The 23,211-nt window shown below is 37.9% G+C and overlaps 1 protein-coding gene across 1 annotated transcript; it reads left to right on the top strand.

Moving 5' to 3' along the window:
* Positions 1-2,259: 2,259 nt before the first annotated feature.
* ap1m1 (adaptor related protein complex 1 mu 1 subunit) lies at positions 2,260-18,397 on the top strand. Its single transcript, XM_005806286.2, has 12 exons — positions 2,260-2,468; positions 3,625-3,781; positions 3,917-3,984; positions 4,093-4,223; positions 6,347-6,494; positions 6,700-6,826; positions 7,180-7,322; positions 9,199-9,270; positions 9,553-9,711; positions 9,969-10,094; positions 17,156-17,231; positions 17,635-18,397. Exons 1-12 carry the CDS (start codon positions 2,427-2,429, stop codon positions 17,655-17,657), a joined length of 1,272 nt encoding a protein of 423 aa, XP_005806343.1. The 5' UTR covers positions 2,260-2,426; the 3' UTR covers positions 17,658-18,397.
* Positions 18,398-23,211: the final 4,814 nt, after the last annotated feature.

Here is a 23,211-nt window from a genome sequence, read left to right as displayed (position 1 = left end):
GGCACAACCGGCCCTTTAAGAACATTCAGATTTTTGATATGGCCCAAAATGAAAATGACTGATACCCCTGTTTTAGACCTTCATAGTCATCAAATGAAAGATTATATGAAATGTTTTATTGGCAAAAGAAAGAAACTGTTTTCACTTTTTTTGATAGGAGATGTGATCACTCTAATACAATGAGTTTGATGGCCTTTAAAAGTTAAAACAGACATCCCAGCCTCTTGGTTTTCCAAATACATCAGAAAACGACATGCACTGCAGCAAATACTTTTTTCAGTCTTTTAAACTAACACATAAAGCGTCTTGTAACCGGAAGGGAAGAGCACAGAGAGAGAAACAAATAGAGACAGAGTGAATCAGAAGAGGAGTGAGAGAAATCAGAACCCTCCCACAGGAAATCATTGCTGAACCCCTCTTCTCCTTCTATGGTAAAAACTCCCCCAAACGCCACAGCTTCGCCTTGGGAGCAGACTCACAGTCCTGCTAAGTACAAATCACAAAGCATCGGGGATGTTGGAACAGAGTTCCTCTATGAAGAGCACAAGCTGCTGCAGTTTGTTTTCAATGGCAGCAACATCCGCACGTCCAGTTCTGCTCACATGAACAGTTGAACTCAGTCCATGTCAGAAGGCAGATCATGCTCGACTAATTTTCACAGGGTGCTGTGGCAATCCCCACTTGTGTGACTAAGCCAGTGTAACACCTGTGTGATATCACAAGACTAGCATATTTGTCAATCAAAGTTAGCATGCCAACTTTTTTCAGCTCTGCATAAACACGTTCATGAAGAATCTACTAGCAGACAAATGAGGTGTAACTTTAGCTATGAATAATTTCTGGTGTTTTATTTACTACCACAGTAGTGACTCTAGTCGTTTTTAGATCTATAATACTGTACTATAATATGATGCTTAGTGTTATATTTTGAGATCCATTAGCTTCTACTTGAGTTTCAGAAATCCTTTTCATCCTGCTTCTCATGATGTCAGAACTTGCTGATAAGCTGCAACTTTAGCTTTGCACTTTGAAAGTGATAGCTGGAAGATAAACTGCTTTGGGCTCAACAGATGCTTAATAAAAGCAGAATTTATGAGGAGCAAAATTGCAAGTTTTACTCTTTGTTTTAATCAAGTTCATCTTTAATGAAGTTCATATAATTATTTGTTACATGGTGGGTTCATATAGCACCTTGCAAAAAGTCTTGATAAACTTCTCCATATTTTATCAACTACAAAGATTAAACATTTCATTGGAGTTTATGTGATAAAGTAACACAAAAAGTAGCATATAATTGGTTTCGATATTTCCTATGCACAAAAATTTGAAATGTAGCATGTTTTTGCCTGTCACCCCCTTCACTCTGATACCACTAAATAATTAAAACCTCAAGAAATCAATCAGTAAACACAGGCCAGCTTTGTTAACTTTCATTTCAGTTCACTTTCATGTGAAGGCTTTGGATGTTTGTTAGAGAACATTAGAGAAGAAAGAAGTTTAAAGGACGAGTTTAAGGCAGAGTTAGGTAAATAATAATAATAATAATAATAATAATAATAATAATAATAATAATAATAATAATAATAATAATAATAATAGTTTTGAAAAATAATCTATTTGTTTAACTATGATACACCATAGCACGTTATGAGAAATTAATTTTAACTAGTGTTATGGTGCTATCTGGTGGTAATCATTATGTGATTCAAGCAGCAATCCAGGGATTTTTTAACTTGCATTTAAAAAATGCAAGTTATTTTGAGCTTTTAGGGCTTCACTGAAGGGATCTAGTAAACAAAAATGAAAGCATAAATCACCAAAAAAAAACAAAAATCAATGTGTTATTGCTGTCTCAATAACACATTGAGAGAAATTCACTAAATGTTTTATTGTTTTATTTACTATTATGTTTTCACACTTTTTTGTTTTATTAGTCATGTGAAAAATTATAAAGAAATTATTGGTAAAAATAAAATTGCACAGACATTATTTGTGGTGACATCCAATTATGATCATCGGAGAAAAAAGATATGTTTATGCATTAGCCACAAGCAACAAGAAAAAAACTGATTTCAGTTTTAATAGTAAAACTAAGGAATAATTTAAAAAAATGATTCGAACATGTTTGTTAGTCCATTTTAAAAATTATATTAAGAACTTTGTATTTATAATTTAGAAACTTACTGAACTAACTTACAGTATGTGAGCCGCTTGTATGTTTGGTGATTGTTCTTCTTGTTCTGTAGGGGGCGCTCGCTCGCAAGCTGTACTGCGGATGTCCAAAAAACGGGAAGGATCGTCTTCTTCTCAGTATTATGAATGAAAAGACAGATTTTTAAATGTTTTATGTAAACGAATAATACCACTTATCGATCAGTGAGGGTCATAGAACGAGCTGAGCTGAGCTCGTGTAAAACAGGTTCAGGATGTCGGCCAGTGCGGTGTACGTGTTGGACTTAAAAGGGAAGGTAAGGTGTAACCGAGCACTGTTGCTAAGCTAACTAGCCTAGCTAGCAGGCTACATTTTTCCGTTGACATCTTATAATGTGGCTCATAGCAGAGGGGACAGATGCCAGTGTGTGCCTCTTTTCTGACTTCATGTGTTTTAGTCCTAATTAAAAGGTCTAAATTTCTAAATTATGATTATGAAGTAATTCGGTTATGGCGAAAAACTGTTTTAATTCTGTCTGACAATGAATCAGGTGACCAGCTGTTAGCCGCAGCGAGGATACGACACAGATGTTTCTTCTCTGTGTCCAGCGGTTCAGATGAAGCTTTAGGGACTAATGACAAATATGTATACATTAATTTTTCCACACATGCTCCGCTTTTTTTTTAAAGTGATGTTGGACATCTGATATAGAGGACACGTTTAGTACTGGCGAAACCTTATGTTTTTTGCACAACAATGGCTAAATGAAAAATAAAGCTTACTTACAAGAAGAATATTCACCTCTGATAAAACATATTATGCATGAATATGCGTCGTAGGGTCAACATGTTGCTTTCACATTTTTTGAAAGAGGCTTCTGATTTAACCTGAAGCTACCTCACTAACTTAATTGTGCAGAGATGGAAAAAATTGGGCCAATATTAATATTGCTGTTATGGCCGATATGTACAGATCTTATTTATGTCTGTATATCCCTACACTTTGAACACCATTAAAAAAAAAAAAAACAGCTCACAACTGATATTGTTTCTCTGCTTCAATTAAACACCCATCACTATTTGACCAACCTCCTCTTTTTTCTCTCATAAAACACAAATGTCAACAGGATGAAAATAAAACAAAAACATTGATTCATTAGAGAAGCACAGGTCAATAAGCTGAGATTTAAAATGTATCTGTTTTACTTTTGATTTAATCTGTTCAAAATCTGACAGGTCAGACCTGGAAGAAAACTAGAAATCGGTATCAGCCAGGAAAAGCTTGATGATGCATCTTTAATGCATTTGTGTGTTGTGCAAAGATGTTATAAGCCTCCTATTAGCAGCAACAAAAGAGCAGACTAAATATAGACGAAAATGTACAAAGCAAAGCTCAGCATGTAGATAATTTTATTCAATTCTCATCAGTGCGGTAGTCATAGACTGAATACTTCATCTGATGGTTTATTTCAGGTCCTGGTGTGCCGTAATTACCGAGGAGATGTGGACATGTCTGAGATCGAGCACTTCATGACCCTCCTGATGGACAAAGAGGAGGAGGGGACACTCTCTCCCATCCTGGCTCATGGAGGCGTCCGTTTCATGTGGATCAAGCACAATAACCTTTACTGTATCCTAAAGAATAATTTACTGCTCTGTTTGTGTTCAAACCTTTAGATTTAAATATTTGATTTTGCACAAGGACATTGTTGACACTGATTGTGTTTCATGGGTTTTATCGAGTCTTTAACTCGCTTGTCGTCAGTGGTTGCCACATCCAAGAAAAACGCCAGCGTTTCTCTGGTTTTCTCCTTCTTGTACAAAATTATCCAGGTATGAGAAAAGCTCTGCTGGGTTTGGTGTATAGCAGCATTTTCATACAAATTTCAATATAAAGGTGAATGTTTTGCAGCGTTGTAAGGCTACGTCTCTGTTTTTCAGGTGTTTTCAGAGTATTTCAAAGAGTTGGAGGAAGAGAGCATTAGAGATAACTTTGTCATCATATATGAGCTGATGGATGAGCTGATGGACTTTGGTTATCCCCAGACCACTGACAGCAAGATTCTGCAAGAGTAAGTTTTAATTTCTTTGATTCCTCCTGAAGCAGGTAACTAGTGATTCACTGATTAAAAGTAGAGCTATTGCATTCAGTATGCCGATAAATCATTGCTCAAGATGCCTCCATAAAGATTTTTTTTGTCCTCGTTATCCGTCTTTACACATTTGCTAATACTGAGTCCTGGCCTCATGATACATTTAAGTTAAATTCAGCAGCATTCAGCTTCTATGTACCACAAATCTGGAACAAACTTCTAGAAGATTGTAAAACAGCTGAAACACTGAGTGCCTTTAAATCTAGACTAAAAACTCACCTGTTTAGAGTTGCTTTTGTACCATAATAAATGAAACATTGGCCAATATTTTTATGTGTAATGATGGCACTTGGCAAAATATAATGTTTAAGTTGTTAACTTTGTGTTTTAAGACGGTGTATTTTGTGTTTTTATGTGTGTCTTCACACTCCACAAATTTGCCTGGTTGAATTTTGCTAAAAAATAAAAACAAACAAACATTGAAAGGTGGAAGAGTTTTATTTTTAAGCAAACAAAAATGATCTGGACATCTTGATGGCTTCTAATGTTCTCTCTGTGGCGCATTTGCAGGAGCTTCATGATGCTCTGAGAAGGATTTTAATCTAATTAAACAATAGATTCTGGCTTCAGGTTGTATAGGAGTATCAAATTATGGATGACTATATGGCGATGTTGCAGCAGGGATCTCTTTTCACTGAGGGACTTCCTCTATGCAGTGATGACTGGGTCTTTCAACAGGCCAGTGCTGCATTTCACAACGCTCATTTTGCAAAACGAAACCAAGCAGGTGCCTGTGTGTCGCTACATGTTCATCCAGGAGGAGAGAATGCTGGAAAGTCAGCAACTCGATACAATCCTCTGGGTGTCCTTAGATGGAAAACTTTGACTTGATGGATGTCCTTGACTTGAAATCTGTTTGATTGACTTAATTGATTCTCATGTTTTGTTTTTGTGTTGTGAATTGGAGGTAAATAAATGAATTAAATTGAAGTTCTTCCAGGAGAACAACGTCTCTCTTCTCGACCGTTTTACATCTTCTAATCTAAATAGATTTGTAAAACCTTTTAGGTTTCTGAATCAGTTTCTGAAAATGGATGTCCTTTATGATGCCATCTTCACAACAAAGGGAAAAGGTATAAAAGATATAAAAGAGTTAAACAGCATTTGGTTCATGATTGCTCAGAGTGTATTGCATAAAATCATTTTGAACTTATAAAATGTTTCTGTTTTGGGTGATTTTTTTTATTATTATTTATGAGAAACACAAATATTGCAATTTATGTAATATCTTAATGCATTTTATGCATTCCTTCTTCCATAAAAATGTTTAAAGCAAATAAAAAAAAATAAAACCATGAAGGATGTGCAATCAATAAAACCTAAGATAACAATTAATGTTGTGTTTAAATAACTGAAACTAAAATAAGCTGGAAGTAAATTACTTTAAAATATAAATGCATCATTAATATTACTTAATGCATCATTAACTTCACCTAAAAGTTAAACTTCTTATATTCTTGTTTTGAACAATATTAAATATTAACACTTAACTGTTTTTACCAAACACGATTAAAATAGTAGAGATGTCTTTAAAAAATATCCTGGTTATAAACTTGATTTGATTCAGTCTTCTTTTTGTGAATCAGTGCCACATATAACTCAAAATGTGTTTCTTTTAAATAGGTTAAATTGTTTGTGTTCTGTTTTTAAACAGTAAATACAGATGAGTAAGCAGATCTGTCCAAATCTGCAGATTGGCCTCTAGATGTCACTAAAATCACACTGATATCTTTACCTTCTTTCCGTTTCCTGTAATCTTCCTTGCAAAGCAAAGTTTACTGTCTCTGCATCATGATGACAGAGACAGTCATCATGATGAGTTAGCAAACTCTAGCCTAACAGGATTGTGAATGAAGCATATATGTAGTAAACTAACTCTTGATTTCCCACCTCTGTTCAGGCTGAGTACAGTAATAAGTCACACAGTCCTTCTTTAAAAGCCAGGGGAGTCTGTTCTCCTTTGACTTCTGGGAACACGGCAGCACAGAAAGCTAATTTCCTTTTTCCCGTTTGTGTTGACATTGTGTTTTTTAACCTCTCAGATACATAACCCAAGAGGGACACAAGCTAGACACCGGCGCACCGCGACCCCCAGCTACTGTTACTAACGCTGTCTCCTGGAGGTCAGAGGGCATCAAGTACAGGAAGAATGAAGTCTTCCTGGACGTCATTGAGTCAGTGAACCTCCTGGTAGGAACTCCTTGTTTAAAAGGCCAGAGTTGCTTAAGGAACTCCTGTAACACTGATTGTGTATTTCCTCTTTGTGTGCGTCATAACACTGAATGTCAGCCAAGTTGATCTTGTGTTTTTATGATTTAATGAAGTGAGCAACACTTTCTATAATAATTAATTTTTCTTTCTGACTCATTAAAGTTTTAAATCTCCTTATTTTCAGGTTAGTGCCAATGGGAATGTTTTGCGTAGTGAGATTGTTGGTTCCATTAAGATGCGTGTTTTCCTGTCTGGGATGCCTGAACTGCGGCTGGGTCTGAACGATAAGGTTCTGTTTGAAAACACCGGACGTAAGTTCTTTACTGCAACATCTCAATAAATTAAAATCTCATCAAAATGTACATTTATGTCACTAATTCAGGTCTAAAAGACACTGAATCATATGTTTTAATCGTTTTATTTCTCTTTAACTTTGATGGTGATTTACAGCTAATGGAAAAACCAAAGTTCTGCTTCAATGCATGAGAAACACAAATAAACTTTTTGATTTCAACTTATCAAGATGCATCCATTCAAATTATACAAATCTGCTTTTAGTTAATCTCAGATGAGCATTTTTCTGGCCACTGTGAAGTACCATAAAAGTTTCAAAGTACAGTTCAACATAGACATAATTGCTCTTGATCAATATTCTTTTGTCCAGGAGGGAAGAGTAAATCGGTAGAACTGGAGGACGTCAAGTTTCACCAGTGTGTCCGTCTTTCTCGCTTTGAGAATGACCGCACCATCTCCTTCATTCCTCCAGATGGAGAGTTTGAGCTCATGTCTTACCGCTTGAACACTCATGTAAGTAAAGCCTCAAAAGTGTTTTTTTGTGAAATTTTACCAAGTCAAACAAGAAAGCATTATCTCCAAATTTTTCAGGATTTTTATCTGCTGAGCGCTGGTCTGATTTTTATTTATTTTTGTAGCACCGGGCGTTTTGATTTCAAGACATTTAGATATTTTATTTTGGACTTTTTCATTACACATGTAAAAGTGTCAGTAGGGACGATACTGAAACCATCATTGTGCTATAATTTACTGGAGGTATACATGTTTTCTAGATATGCACATGAAGGCATATTGCAGGAGGTTTTCCTTCTGTTAAAAGTTTATTGTGTTGAGAATCTGTAGTGCAACTCCTCGGAAAAAATCACTGCACAGGAAACTCAGAGATTTCTTGAATGTCGCAATTCAAGGAATTTCTCGGAAAAAGAGATGACAAAAGCAAATTAAAACTCACCCCTACTTACCCTTCAGTTTGATTGCATGTGACTCAGACTTTTATGATGCAAAACGTGTTTCTTAAATATTAACTACTTAACATGGTGTTCTCTTTCTCTTTTTCTCACATGTTTGTTTGAATAATCTTCATTTCCCTGAATAGAAGCACCAGAGAGAATCAGAAATATTTAATTACTGTTTCTAAATCATAAAACAATTAGTGGTTAATATCCAACTCAGGTAGTTGAAGCGATGATCCAGATGTTCTGCATAAGATTTGAGTTAGATTATTTGTTGTTAAACTTGCATTGGCGTAAAATAATGAGTAGAGGACTGATTGGGAATAGAGATTAATATTTCTATCGATCCTGATATTGAAAAGAATTCTAGATTGGGTATTTATGACAATGTGCCAGATCTAGCAAATTAAAGTTGTATGGTTTTTACATGTTCGACCAAGCTTGTGAAGCTATCGGTGTAGAGTTATCAAATAAATTTGTAATTCTGTACATTTATGTCTGTGTTTTTTTAAAAAGTAACGCTTTAAGTCAATTTAGCAATATTTTTTTGTATCAGATTGTATCTGTCGATTCTATTGGAAGTGAAAAAAGTGGATTGTTGTGTCCCTGATTGGGAAAAACCTTTAAGACAACCGAGGTTACATGCAATATTTCAGTATTATGGGCTTCTAGCTGTAATATTTGGTTGAAAAATGTAAAATTAACTTATGTTGAAATAAACTTTTTGGTGATGCTTTCATTTTCTAAAACTTAGGTATAATAAACTCATTTTCATTTTGGGCTATCTCAAAAATCTGAATGTTCTTAAAGGGCCAGTTGTGCTAGAATGTATAGATAAAACCCATTAAAATTTGTTAAAATAGTTGTTTCAGCATTCAATAAGTGTTCCTTAAAATTAAATAATGTTTAACATCTTTTCACCTTTTTTTTGCAATCAAAAAAAAAGTTTTGTGGTGCTAATTTAGAAATATTTGTAAGGAATGTTTCTGATATTTGCACTAATGTATGATGTTAAATGTGACTTTTAATTATTATTGTGGTATCGAACACGGACTATAACTTGATATCAAGTAAGGCTGAAGCAGCTGTCACTTAAACCCAATGTTTTTGACCATTTTTGAGAACAATTTGCTGTAAAAATCAGTAAAAATGTGGGACTCTGTTGATTTTGTGTGAATTTTGCAAGTTTGTGAAAAACTGGAGGGATTTATTGATGTAATTTGGGGACCAGAGGGCCACATAAAAAGCAACTTGAGTTTGACACGTGTGCTGTAGCAGTTAATTTCTGACTATTTTCTAGTGTAATTCATGGTGTAGTAATGGGAAACACCCACTAGATGGCGACCGTGACTCGCTATTTAAACTATCAAGCCCTTGAGAGAAGCTCTGAAACCATCTGTTTATAAATATTTAATCCTGATTACATCGTCTGGCAGGTGAAGCCCCTGATCTGGATCGAGTCTGTCATCGAGAAGCACTCTCACAGCCGGATTGAGTACATGATAAAGGTACGATGCTTTCTCAGCACATGGATTAACTGCTGTCATTCACACTGCTGCTGCACCCTGGTCTCGTGGTTCCTGTAAAAACACAAACAATAACAAGAAAAGGTTTGGTTGTAAAGGTCGGTCTAAAGTGCGTTCACGTGCATTGCGAGCTGTACTGACTCATGAATCTTATTGTAAAGAATGAAACATCTGACTGTATAATTCTTATGTCAAGCTACATTTAAGACCCAGCTCAGGCAGCGCGTTGTTTTAAACTTGCCCTGCCTGTTCTTCCTCTCTCAGGCGAAGAGCCAGTTCAAGAGGCGCTCCACCGCCAACAACGTAGAGATTCACATTCCTGTGCCAACGGACGCTGACTCACCCAAGTTCAAGACCACAGTGGGCAGCGTGAAGTGGGTGCCCGAGAACAGCGAGATCGTCTGGTCAATCAAGTCTTTCCCTGTGAGCACAAAACGTGACTTAGTAGTTTCACAGTGACGGTTTACAAACAACTAAAGGCTGTTTTTGTTAAATTCAGCTCCTAATCCAGCTTTTGTTATGTAATATCCTTGTTTTTTTCATGCATTTATTTGTAGCTCTGCTGTTATTGACAACAAATATGTGTTAGTATTATTCAGTGAAAAGTAACATTAAAAATAATCCAGTTATAATCGCGCATCATTACGTTGTGCTAAAAAGCTTGTCGCACCCTGTGGCAGGGAGGAAAGGAGTACTTGATGCGGGCGCACTTCGGGTTGCCGAGCGTTGAGGCTGAGGACAAAGAGGGGAAACCACCAATCAGTGTCAAGTTTGAAATCCCGTACTTCACCACCTCAGGGATCCAGGTAGGCTTAGCACACATGTGACCCCTGTCGAGCAGTAATCCCACAAACATTTCTTTTAAACCTGAGCAGAAAAGTTTAAAACATTCTCTAAATCTGCTCAGTCAACCATACAGAGTTTATTGTTCATGTTGTTGCTGGTTCAAACATAGTGCTGGTCCGGTAGCGTCATTCTAGTTTTAGAACAGAGGGGGCAGTGCAGGAGCACTTTTAAGCCGTCTCTGTGCTAAAGTAAACTTGTAGAGAAGTCAAGTGCTCATCAACTTGAACTTGGCCCTCTGGTTTGATTATAATGACAGCACTATAAACCGTCATTTCTACAACCAGGTTGGTAGATTAATAGGATTTTGATTGTAATTTCCATGCAACAGCGAGAAGTTAATGTTTATATTTCAGGTTTCCCCTCATGCTGACCACAGACTGACACACGTGTTGCGTTTACTGTATGATTACAGTTGTCCTGTGATTATACGTGTGGCACCACAACACCAAATTACGCTTTCCCATGTCCTGGTCAGGGGAGGAAACGATTCTTGGCGTCATTTGAGAATATTATATCGTATGTGAACCTCTGGATAATTACATTCCCAGTTTTATGTTTGTCGGATGTATTTCTTTTAGTCTGGAATGCTTCGTGCCTTATCACAGGCTTTAAAACTTTTTATTATTGTTGTTTAAAACTGTCCTCCCAGTCTAGTAAATCACATAATTTCATACATGAACAGAATAAAAAGCTAAAAATCCTAATTTATAAATTGGAACAATTTCCTGAATTCGGTAAAAAGCAGTAAAATAAGTAGCAGTAGCATAATCTATACTGAAATCTGACAATACAACAAACACAAAATCATATTATTAAGATATTGTATAACTTTATTAATCTCCCTTGGAGAAAATGATAGTTGAAATAACAAAATAAATACATTTAAACATTTTTTACTAGCTCCACACCTGTTACAACCTCTTACAACTCGTTTTCTTCATGTTGATCAGCTTAACAAGAAACTTTTACTTAATAATGTTTGACTTCCTGCTTCCCTGATGTTTTAGCAAGAGATGGCAGCTCTTCAAAATAGGAAGGACAACAGTAGATACCATTAGCCTGAAGCTGATTTGTGTTACTCTTTAAAACTTATCTAAACGTACCCACATCTACAGTCAGAGCAGTAACTAATGTAAAATAAACTCTGTAAATGTGACAATCAAGTTTAGACAAAGACTTAAGTTTATCTCGCGAACTCACACAGCATAGAGGATCAATAGTCAGTAATATTAAAAAAATGCACTTTGTCTGCTGGTAAATGTTTAATCCTGTTTGTCATAAGCAGATATGAATGAACTGAAAGCAGTCTGACTCCAGATCAGCTGCTTGTATGTCAGTAACCAACCAACTCTGGTTATTTTGGTTTGAGGGCTGAGTGCTCCAGTAACAAAGCAAGCATTCACATTATATGTAAACATTCAGTTTCTAAACTTGCCTCAATAACAAGCTACATATTTTTGGCAATGAGTTCTAGAATAAACCTGCAGTTAATACCTCGAGGCTGATGTCGGACCTTCATCGTGCTCACAGAGTTGCGTTTATGTCCCAACTTTAAGTGCTGTTTTCTGTATGAATCATTAAACGAGCCAAAAGGTCACATTTTCCAGCTTCCCCACATTTCCCATCTTCCTCAGTAAAATGTTATTAAGTTGCGTGGTTATTATGCAGCCCACTCGGAAACAAGACGCTCAATCCAAAGATAATTGATATGCATGATAAGTTGTAATGTGAATTGTTGTGATTTTTTTATAGTTAGCTGAATGAGCTGCAATGATCTACCGATAATTCTCTATTCGTCTTGTAAATACTTGCATGAACAGACTGACCGTAAAGGCAGGTTTTCACTTGTTTCGCCTTAATTCTGCAGTAAATGAACTAAATCCTTTCAAGTCTTTATTAATTTAAAAATAATGCAGAAGACAATAAGATGCTTACGTTGTAAAAGCAAATCGTTTTTCTCAATTTGATCCAAAAAGCCTAAGAATCCAAAGTCATACATTGCAATGGCCAGTGCGATTTCTGCTCTGATGAACTTCTGACTTGCTCATCTGAACTGTTGTGGTGGATCCTCTTTTGTGGTTTTCTACAAACCTTGATGACTTGTATTCAAACACATGAGGGTTTCCTGTTCGCTTCAATCTGGACACACCCTACTAGTGTTATTGCCGCAGCTTTGAGAACAAGGCACCCTTTAACTGTAAGTTGGTTTGAATTTTCTCAGATCAACAGTTTTTTTTTTCCAGTGTTTACTACATGAGCGTCTTCCTGACCTTAAAGTTACCCGAAGAAACAAACAAAGGGTGGAAAAAGTCATACATTTTCCACTCTCATCGACGGGTAGAAAATTGGTTTGGCTATGAAATTATTTTTTTTAACAGATGGAAAATAAAAAGACCATCTTGCTTCTGCAAACTATCGAACTTCCTGAAAGGAAGCCACCTGTAAAGGTCGGTTTGTGTATGCCACACAACACCCAAACGATTTTTTCTAACGTGTTTCAACCACTAACTCCCCCTCTTTTTTTGTTTCAAATACCCCTTGAACTTTTTAACATTTTCTCACAGTACAACCACAAACTTCAGTGCATTTTAATTCAGTTTAATGTGATAAACATAAATTCCAGAATATTGCATCTTTTGTGGTGGCAGCATTTGAAGTAGCTATTCTATATTAGTTATTTTTGACACATGTATCCTATATTAGTTCTATTTATTTTGCTGATTAGCATCTCAAATGCTCAAATCAAGGTTTCTCCCAGAAAACTTGCTACGCCCGGTGGTTGGAGCACTCGGGCAGTCATTCATCCAGCGGTCTGTAATGTTTTGAGTTAAAAAATGTTTAAAGTTGACAGGAAATTTGAAAATGTCCTTTGGATTGGAAGATTAATATCTAAACACCAACTACAAAGTCTTAAAAAATGCAAACATTTTTTTTTAATTGAATAAATAAGCAACGCCTAGCCTGGTGGGGGCACAAGTAAAGCCTGGTGGCCCGCCAGGCTTATAAAACACTGAGGGAAACCCTGCTCAAATAATACCTGAACTATGACCCCAAAAAGACTTCATGGATGAAGAGCATGTTCAAATAGTCTCTTCAGACCCCAGACTAAAAACGTATTTCTAACTACATGGCCAGACAGAGACTTAAAAGAGGACCAGCAAAAGCAAATGGGGTGGATTAGCACACCTTGCCAACAACTGATAATGTCATCCAGGACATGTTAGTGTAGAATATTGTCTCTGCTGTTTGGATATTTAACTGTTAGCATGTCACAGCAGTCAAACTGTCAAACAGACGGTCTTCAGTCAGAGGTCTCTTTAGATCCACTGCAAGACAACAACTTTTCAAGATGTATTAATGACAGGAGTTGTGAAAGTATTGCTTTTTTATTACTAAATTGAATTGAAATTAGTGCTTAATTAAGAAGGCAAATAAAAAATAATAAATGTTTTTCAAAAACACGATCGAACATTTGTATCGAGTCCCTCTTTTCTAAATAGGAGCTCTATTCTTTTCACACCCAGAGACTGAAATTTTTGCACATTCTCTGCAGCACAGCTCAAGCTGAATCTGATTTGATCAAGAATTTTAAGGTCTAAACTTTGAGTGGGCCATTCTAACACAAACATGCATGGATGTAAACCACTTAGCTACATGTTTGCATGATATGTCCTATTTAACAATAGAGAAAAAAATCAATTAAAATTGGATTTGGTGTGAAAAAATAAGAGATGTTATTTTGAAACCGTATCGTCCAGCTCCTAAAAGAGCTATATCCTTTTCTTTTCACTTCAGTCATAACATAAACTAATAAAACACATCAAAGGTTGTGATTGAATCATAATATGTGAACAGTGTCGAGAAGTATGATTTCCTAAATGATCAGAGTTTTTCCTGTTGAATTTGTTAGTTGACGTAAGAGATGTAAATAAGCAGCTTTATCCTTCACAGTCCCACAGTCTGCTTTTTGCCACCAAAATCAAATTTTTTTTCCCATGCCAGAACCGATGGCTCATCATCCATTTTCAAAAACAACCTACCAAGATCCCTGTTCCCATCAGACTCCTGTGTGAAGCGTGCAACCTTCTCCTTATTACAGGGCAACTGCAGACTGGGTCGCAGGCTCTAATGCAGCCAAGTGACACCACTCTCTACGTGTGAGAAGAGGCCATGAAGTTTAATTAGACGCATGTAAATATCAAAGCATGAGAAAGTTTCTCTTAACTCCACCACTAAGTGTAGGGGAGCACACATGTGAAGCATGTATGATGCAAGCAGCTCCACCTTATACGTTTAACTGGAAAACCATGTAACCCCACACGTTGGTCTGGTGGAAATAAGAGCGTGTTTTTGAATGTAGGTGAGAGAACTCAAACAAGTTGGCAGATGTGTTTTTTTTTCCTTCTCTCTTTCCTCTCTGGCCATGCCATCTACAAGCAGCCTGATAAATCCAGACCACACATGCAGTCTGTACTTACCAAACGATATACTGCAAACATCCTCCTGTTCCCTTCTCATCTTACGAAGCCATAATGATATTTTACGGAGGTTTTGCTGACTGCGTGCCCACGGCCAGGCCGGGACGAGCGTTTGGCTGCGGGATGCGAGGAAGAACTGCTGCGCCGGCAGACTCGGCAATCCCGCGTCTGCGTGTTTTGTCGTCATGTCTTCGGTGACCACGGCGCTCGCTCTGACCTCACAGAGCAGAGGAAGGTAATGACAAGGCGGCCGGTGCCGTGGCCTTCTCAGGGCTCTGATTCACAAATTCCTGTGCCATCTGTCCCAGTTTCAGCTGGGAACAGCCAAGACGACGAGGAGGTTATCGCATCAGATTGCAACTTTCTATTTTCTTTTATTTTTTTTCTCCTGCTGAATGTTAAGTGTGAGAACATTTTGTCAGCAGGAGCTCATTGAAGCATGAAAGATGGCATGGGCGTTGTAGGCCTGCTTTGCATAAACACACACAAAAATCATTAAAGCGGTTCATTGAGTCAACTAAAGCAATACTTCACTAAAGCTACAGAATCTTTAAATTTCCTTTACGGTTTTATTTCCTCATCTGATGGGGAAAAACGGTTCTGCAATCCAGTTTGATAGCGCTAAGACTGCACGGGTATTTTTAGCATTTATTCTCGACATTCAGCTCTGTGGTAACACCAGGCAGCTGAAATATCGGTTATCTTGTGAAAGTTGTAGCTTATTTGTGCTGATGTGCATTTTTTTTCCTCACAGGCATCACACAAAAAACTACAGTTATGTAAATTGACATAGTGTGTCCCTTGAAAGCTGCTTCCTTCTTTTTGTGACTCACACTACTTCTTCCTCATCAACAACACGACTTCTACTACAGCCTGCTGCTCGGCACAAGCTTAGAGGTGCAGACAGCATTTGATGTAAGACACTTACAGCTTAAGGTGGAATAATCTCAGATCAACATCAGTTTGATTCGACCAGTGGGAATTTAAGAAATGTTTGGAAGTACCCTTCTTGTCATTTTATACCACAACATTCAATGTGTTTCATTGGGATTTTATATGCAAAATAGTGCATGATTGCAAATTGAAAAGAAAATTAAATATGAATTTCTCAAATTCTGAAAAGTGTGGTATGTTATTTGTTCACCCCTCTTTACTGTGATTCTCCTAAATGAGATCCAGTAATCAAATTATGGTTCATTTCTGATGTGGATCACAAAATGGAAACTCTGGTTCACCTAAAAACTCCAGTAAAATCTGGTGTGGTTTGAATTCAGATGTGAATGCTAAGCGGACCAGAGACCGCTCCAAAAGCAGAAAGCTGACTACAGCGGAGGGCATTCTGGGTAAAAGCAACCAAAACAAATGAGAGTCTACTGCTAGCAGGTGAAAAGACTAGTGGTCTTTTACCAAAAAGAAGAGAGAAATTATATAATCACTAACTTCTCTATTTTTGCTAACATTTTGCAAAAGTGTGTGAGTGCAGGAGGTTTTGGTGTCGTTTACGTCAGTGGTTCCTGGTGTAGGACCACCACAGGCAACCCTTTGACCAAACCCTTTGGTCAAACGAACCAAAGGATTTGGTTCGTTTGACACAGTGCAGTGTGAAAGCAAACCGCACCAGCTGAAAATGTAAGAAATGTTGCAAGTTTAGTCCCCTATAAAACTGAATCTACCGGACTATCAGGTGTTGAAACACCCAAAGATGTAACTTCAGTAGTAAAGCGAATCCATCTGTGTGTAATTTATTCCCAGCATTAATTAATGTATTGGTTATTTAAATTAGTTATCTATTTTTGGCTGATAAAATAGATAACTGTTTTAAATATTTTAAAATATCTTCCAGTTCCAGTTTTAAAATTTGTTGGTCTTTGAGAGGGAGAACTTGCAGAAACATTGCATTAACAATACATTGCCAGGAAATGATCTCAAAACAACAATACTATCATTTATGGGACAGTTTATCATCCAACAAAATATGTTATCATGACAGGCCCGTTGCTGGATGCTGAATTCATATGCAGGCCACGCTTTTCCTCTTTTTGCTTATATTTATAACGAAAATAGGGAAGCTTTCTTATTCTTTTCATTTTGCTGTCTGTTGTTGGCCTAACATATTTTGTTCCAGTCAAGTCAAAGTGCATCATAGATAGATGATAAAATAATAAATAAAATTTTATTTGATTTAAAACATAAAAAATAAAAAAATTGGCAGTAAAATACAGAGAAAATGATAAGACGAATAAAAACCAAGACATACTCAATTTCAGTTGCAGCAATTTCTCCAAAATTATTGCACTACGTTGAGTCTTGGAGCACAGCAGGTAGGAAAACTTCCCCAGACATTAATGTTGATGTCAAATCTAACAGGCGTTGTCTAAAAAATGTAGATATAGGTTAGTTTGGTTGATCAGTAACCAAACCAGGAGATCAGCAGCTCTGACTTAAACAAAAAACAAGTTATATGTGTCTGAAATGTTGCTTTCAGCTGCTCTAGTTTGACTTTTTCTTCAGATATATATTTTTTTCTCTCTGTGGTCCTGCAGGTGCGTTACCTGAAGATCATAGAGAAGAGCGGCTACCAGGCGCTGCCGTGGGTGCGCTACATCACCCAGAACGGAGGTAGGTCACGGGTTTATCTACAACTGTGCAAAGTGCCCATATGTGCAGGTATTAGGCAACTGTTGCCCAATGCTGTGCAATGTGGTGGGAACCAACCTTGCAGAGAAGCAGTTCTATGAAAAGGGGATACAGAATAGAACATGAGGCAATGTGGCAACGCCCTGCCAAATGTGAGAAAGTGAGCTTTATTTTCTCGAGCTTCCCCCTGCTCATCATCGTGAGATTACCAGAGTTGCACATGTTGGGCTTGTGGCTAATATCGCCACTAATTGCCAAACATCCTCCTCTCATTTCCTTCGTATTTCATCCAATCCGGGGTGGAAAGCATCAGCTGCTGATTTTCTCTCGGATTCCCTACTTTTCATTTGCACATTTGATTAAGTCTCCTCAATTTCCTCCACAGATTACCAGCTCCGGACCCAATAGGCACGTGGGCAGGTGGAAGTCAAGACGGGGTGGAGTCAAGGCTCTAATGCGCTGAGGAAGGCAGGTGGCAGTCAGGAGATAAGAGGACTGTCAGTATTTACTTTAGTTGTATAGCTCTCAATTCGTTAAACCTCTATCCATTCACGATCAATGCAATTATTAGAAGGAGGCTTGGGTTAGGCAAGCTTCAGAAACGTGATTATGTTACGGTTGATTGGATCCGGAAATGATGGAGATCGAGGAAAGCAGGAAGAATGTTTACATCCACTTACATGCCGCAGAGCTACAATCTGTCGCAGTGGGTCAGACAGTTTAAAATGTTACAATTCCCATGTAAAGTTACTGTAATCACCTGCACAACGGCCACTCAGTTACAGTACGTGTTCTTTGTATGAAGCTGCTTTGTTCTGCCACAATTCCTTGTCATTTTGTTCATTATTTGTATATATTTGTTACATGTTAATGAACTCAGTGTTATTAGTTACATAACTGTAAATTTAAAGCAAAACATTTTGTATTATGACCTGCATGGGATGCCATAGATACATGCCAAAACATCGCCTTCACGTGTTTTATTTTTGTTCGTCCACTTTGACTCCACAGATTTATTTCAGCTTTGCAAAAGATCCTAAAAATGTTGAGTATATGCTGCACAGAACGCACCCTGGCACCTGCTTTCCTTTTCTCTGTCTGTAACCACGCTGTTTTCGGTCATTAAATGTATATTTAGAGAAAATTGTTCCATCATCTGCTCACGTCATTTCTTGTGTGACATCACTGCAGTGGATGATTTAATGGAGGGAAAAACTCTGTTTAGAAAAACAGAGAAGTGGGGGCACCATGGATGGTTTTTTTCCATCTCATCCAAGTGGAAAAAAACCACCCAACAGTACAACTTTTAATACTCAGAGCTGCGTAATATTGTTAGCAGGTAAGTGCGATTCCTCCGTAAATACACAGGAAAACTGGAAAGGATGTGAGTCAAGCTGCGGTCAACGGTTGGAGACGTGTTGGAGTGAGAAACGCAGGACGGATGAGCACAGACTAGTTATTGTTTTCAGTCGGAGAGCGTGAGGTCATTGCTTTAAGTTTGTCCTGCATGAGGATGCAGACGTTTTTAATACATATGAGTCAGAAGGAGCTGGTGCTGAAGATTGTGTGTCTGTCACAGAGATTTAACTATAATAAACTACATTAATCTTCATAAATTAGTATTATGATCTAAAAATCATAAAGCGTTTTCTAAATGCTTTAATGATATCTACCACATAAATGTATATTTTTATATATCAATCAGGATTACTCTTCAGGTAATTAACATGTTGAATATTAGAAAAATCAGTGTTACATTTATTATTAATCTGATATCCATTTATTAACAAAAACTAAAGATATTAGGCAAACTACCAAAGTTTTAAAATAATTAATGTGTAATTGTCATCTAACCCTGGGTTGTTCTAATATTTCTATTATATGTATGAAACTAGAAATCATTTCAGATTACATGGGAAGAAAGTTATTTTGGAAACAAACTGGAATTCTGAGTGACATTCAACACCAGGAAAATCAAACAGTTGTTCTCTAGGAAGACTCTTACATGGGAAACAAGGGGTGTTGACTTCAAAATAAAAGCACAAATTTGTGCAAAGGATTAACAGATGCGTTACATTTTAGAGGGCTTTCATACCTGATAGTCTGGTGGTCTCAGTCCATCTGGAGACAAAAAGTTGCAACATTTGTTACATTTTCAGCTGGTGTTGTTCGCTTTCACACTGCACTGTGAAAAACCTGTTCCCCTCCTCGCCTGTGGTGGCGCTACACCAAGAACCACTGAAGCAAGCGACACGAGCGCAACTTCCTTCTTCACACAACGTAAACAAAAATAGAGTAGCATCGGATTATTGCGGTTGTAGGATTTTGTCTTAGGCAAAACACCATGATCCATTTCTTCTGCTAGCGCTGGACTCACGTTTGTTTTGGTTGTATGTACCCAGAATGCACTGCGCTATTGTTAACTTGCTGTTTTCGCGGCGTGCACACGTGCATTCAAACCAATCCAGAGTTCATTTCACCCGAGCAGAGACTAGATTTGAAGACAGGATTGCGGATACCTAACAGAGGATAGATTCACATGTTGCTCTGCCATCCCCAGTCTTTCTCGTAAAAAAAACTCTTTCATTCTCATGCAATCATAGCAGAAGTGAAAGATATGATCTTGGTAAGATGACTATCAAATCAGAATGTTTTATTTATCTTTAAGGGTTTTTGTTTTTTTTAACTCTCACGTAGCTGGTTTGCCAAGTCTGGAAGCAAACTTTCTAAAGCAATAACTTTCATTGTTCTAGAAATCAAGATAAAGGTTCACTTGAAAACATCAAAAATATGCACGGTGCGTAGGATGTCTTGTTATCTAAAACTATAATTATCTGTTCCTGTTGGAAGTCACAAGACTTTAGCGTAACATTGTAGCCATGGTTGGGTATGAAAAGACAAATTTCTTCCTAATGTTCTTCCTGTAAGCGAGGAAAAAGTAGAAACCCCTTTTCAGCCAGCTGGTTGACAGTTCACAGCAACCGGTGTTGCCTTAAACAGAAAACTTTGGCAAACAATTCAATATGTTGGAATGTGTTTGTGGCTTTTATAATAAGGATATAACATGAAATACTGCAGATCTGAAGCAGGACGTTAGTCATATTTTGGCAAACAATTGACCGAAGATCCAATATGGAAGACGTTTTCTCCATTTCGAGGTTTTGTTTGTGTTTACGTCTGGTTCACAGCCTTAATCTTCACATCTGCCCCTGTGTGGGTGTCATGTTTTTTTTTCTCTGCCTGGGAGCGCTGATGTGAATGACAGGTATGAGGCTGGTTAACAACTCCTACTCAGACTAGATTAGGTTTATCTCGTCTGAATCAGGCTTTCAAACGGTCTCTGGGAAAGGCAACTCGAGGAAAACCTCGTAGAAAATACTTACCTGGCACGACTGGATGCCAACTTACATAATCATTTAAGCATCTCTAACCGGTGGTCAACGTGTGCTCCTTCCCACTAACTGAGGAGCGCTTCTGTGAAACTTGGCAGAGGATGTGACTACATACCATTTGGCGCATGATGAGAAGGACACATTCACAGAGAAAATTCAACCTGCGGAAACCTGACATAACTCGTGTTTCAGGATTTCTAACAGACACGTTGGTCGCAGATAAACACAAATGTATGGTTAAATAATAAAAAAAACACATACCTTCTTTGAGTTAAGTCAAAGCGTTATTACAACATTTTGCTTTTTTATTTCAAAATGTGCTGAGCATAATGTTTTTGTAACCTCTATTTGTGTCTCTACTGCTTCTACAAACAGTTCAACACCCAGCCGTTTTTTTAAAGCTTTATACTGTTGATGCTTAAAAAAACATTAACTTGGCAGCAAGTTAATGTTTTTTTAGTGTATGGAAAATGAGCCACTTCAAAAACCTCCCGATTGTTGAGTCACACTGAGTCAGATGGGCACTGCTACATTATCTAGCAACCCCAACTGAGCGCAGCCGTTATCTAGCAACTCAAGCAGCATTCCAGCACATTTGGTCCGATGGTACAATGGCTGCTGGAAAAGATGAGTGTTTTGTTGTCGACTTACCATTTAGAAACCACTTGCAGCATTTGTGCTGGTTGTGCAGGAGGCTCCACTTCTGCTTATCAAAGACGTAGGGTTGTATAATTGCGCTGTTACGACTGGCTCAAGGTCATAACAATAACGGGAGACCATGCAGGGATTAAAGTGCATAAAAAGGAATGTTTATTAACACAAACAACAATGGATTGAGGATGTCAGTATCAGTGGTGTAATGCAAATGTTTGGATGTGGTGTATGAGTGCATATGGAGTTGTTGAAGTGCAAAAACAAAGACAAACTCAAATGTGCAAAAGGAGGGGAGCTGAGGCCTGGCAACAAAACACCGCAAGCATCAAGGCAGAGTGGACCCCGATGGCGACCCAGAAGGTGGAGACAGCCAGGTTTAAATGCTCTATGCTCCAAATGAATAAAATCAGCAGCACCTGTAAAGGGGAGGAGCACAAAGACAGACAACAAGACACCTGCAACCCAGCCCATAAGGCCCAGGGCCGTAACATGCGCTTCTGTTTCCAGTTATCTCAACATTTACACTCACATGTGAATGTAAACATTATGTGGGGATGTATGAAGGGCAAATTTGTATCATTCTTGAATTAACTTCAAGGTTAACTGACTACTTTAGCTATTTACTTAAAATATTGCATGTTTAATTTCTTGTATATAAATAAATTAATTGTGGGTAATTATTTTGATTTGTACAATTAATTATACCTGTCAAAACGAATACAATTGTTTTGATTGGCACTTTTGGTTTGACTATTTTGGCCCAAGTAGCAAAAACTTTGGACAGCACTGGTATACGGGATCAATAACAGGGATGCCAATAATAATCACAATTATTATTTATTAACATGGAGCTATTCCCTTATTAAATAAATGATATGTAGAACTTACATTAAGGCTTTTCATGGAGTACCAATCGAGGGAAAGTAGCTGTTCAACTGTAAAATGTATTTCCAGCCATGACTTGCTGATAAATACAGTAAATGAACTTTGTCCTGCTTACAGTATAACTGCACAGTCAGATGAGCAACATAAACGCTTCACTGTTTCCCCCTTTACTAACTATTATTCGGTTGTCATGCCAACGCAGCACTATTGACACACATTTTATAGCGAATTCCTCGCAATGGAAAATAACTATGGTTACTCAACAGCCAAGGAACAACAGATAGACGTCTGACAGCGTGGCAGTGTCGACTTCAAACACAGGTGTGCCACGAGGAACCCCGTCGTTTATCCACAACCGGAAACCCGTCTCCTAGCAACCGGAGGGAATCCTCTCGTGTCATATCAGGACTCTGATCTGTGCATGACGTCAAAACCAGGTCGTTCCTCTCTCTGGCATGCAAAGTGTCCCTGTAATCCTTGCGTGAAACGTCGATCCCTCCGCTTGTGAAACACAAAGAGAAGCCGGTGAGTCACTCTGAGAAAGGATCTGCAGTAAAGGTATTTCACTGAAGGTGATGGTCGGGGAGCGTCCACCCACGTAAACCTGAAATAGTTGCTACACTGGTTGGAAAGCCTCAGCACTGCAGCTCGGTGTGTGGTCCAGCCAGCAGGCCTCCAGTACAGGAAAATTTCCATCCTCCTGTGTAGACTTTAGAACAATATTAGTCTAAAGAGCATATAGCTGAGCGTTTCAGTCTTTGAAAGCCCGAAACACAAATCACCCGGCGCACTACGTGACACCGAGTCTGGTGGTTGCGCTCACATTAGGTCAGTTACTCACGCTGTCACTGGGTCAAAGTGCACAGCAGGGTAAGCATTTTGGCACCACGGCTGTATTTACTTCCTTCTGCAGACCTTATTTAACAAGTGTTTTCGGTGCGTCCTTCGCCTTGGAAACTGACTCATCATCTCTGGAGTCCAAAGTCTGAAAGATCAGCAAACTACAGCCGAGCACGTACCAACCCTTCTCA

The sequence above is a fragment of the Xiphophorus maculatus genome, chromosome 6 (assembly GCF_002775205.1).
Source record: "Xiphophorus maculatus strain JP 163 A chromosome 6, X_maculatus-5.0-male, whole genome shotgun sequence".
NCBI classification, from domain to species: Eukaryota; Metazoa; Chordata; class Actinopteri; order Cyprinodontiformes; family Poeciliidae; genus Xiphophorus; species Xiphophorus maculatus.
The sequence above is the reverse complement of the archived record's forward strand: the minus strand, read 5'-3'. Positions and strand labels throughout refer to the sequence as shown.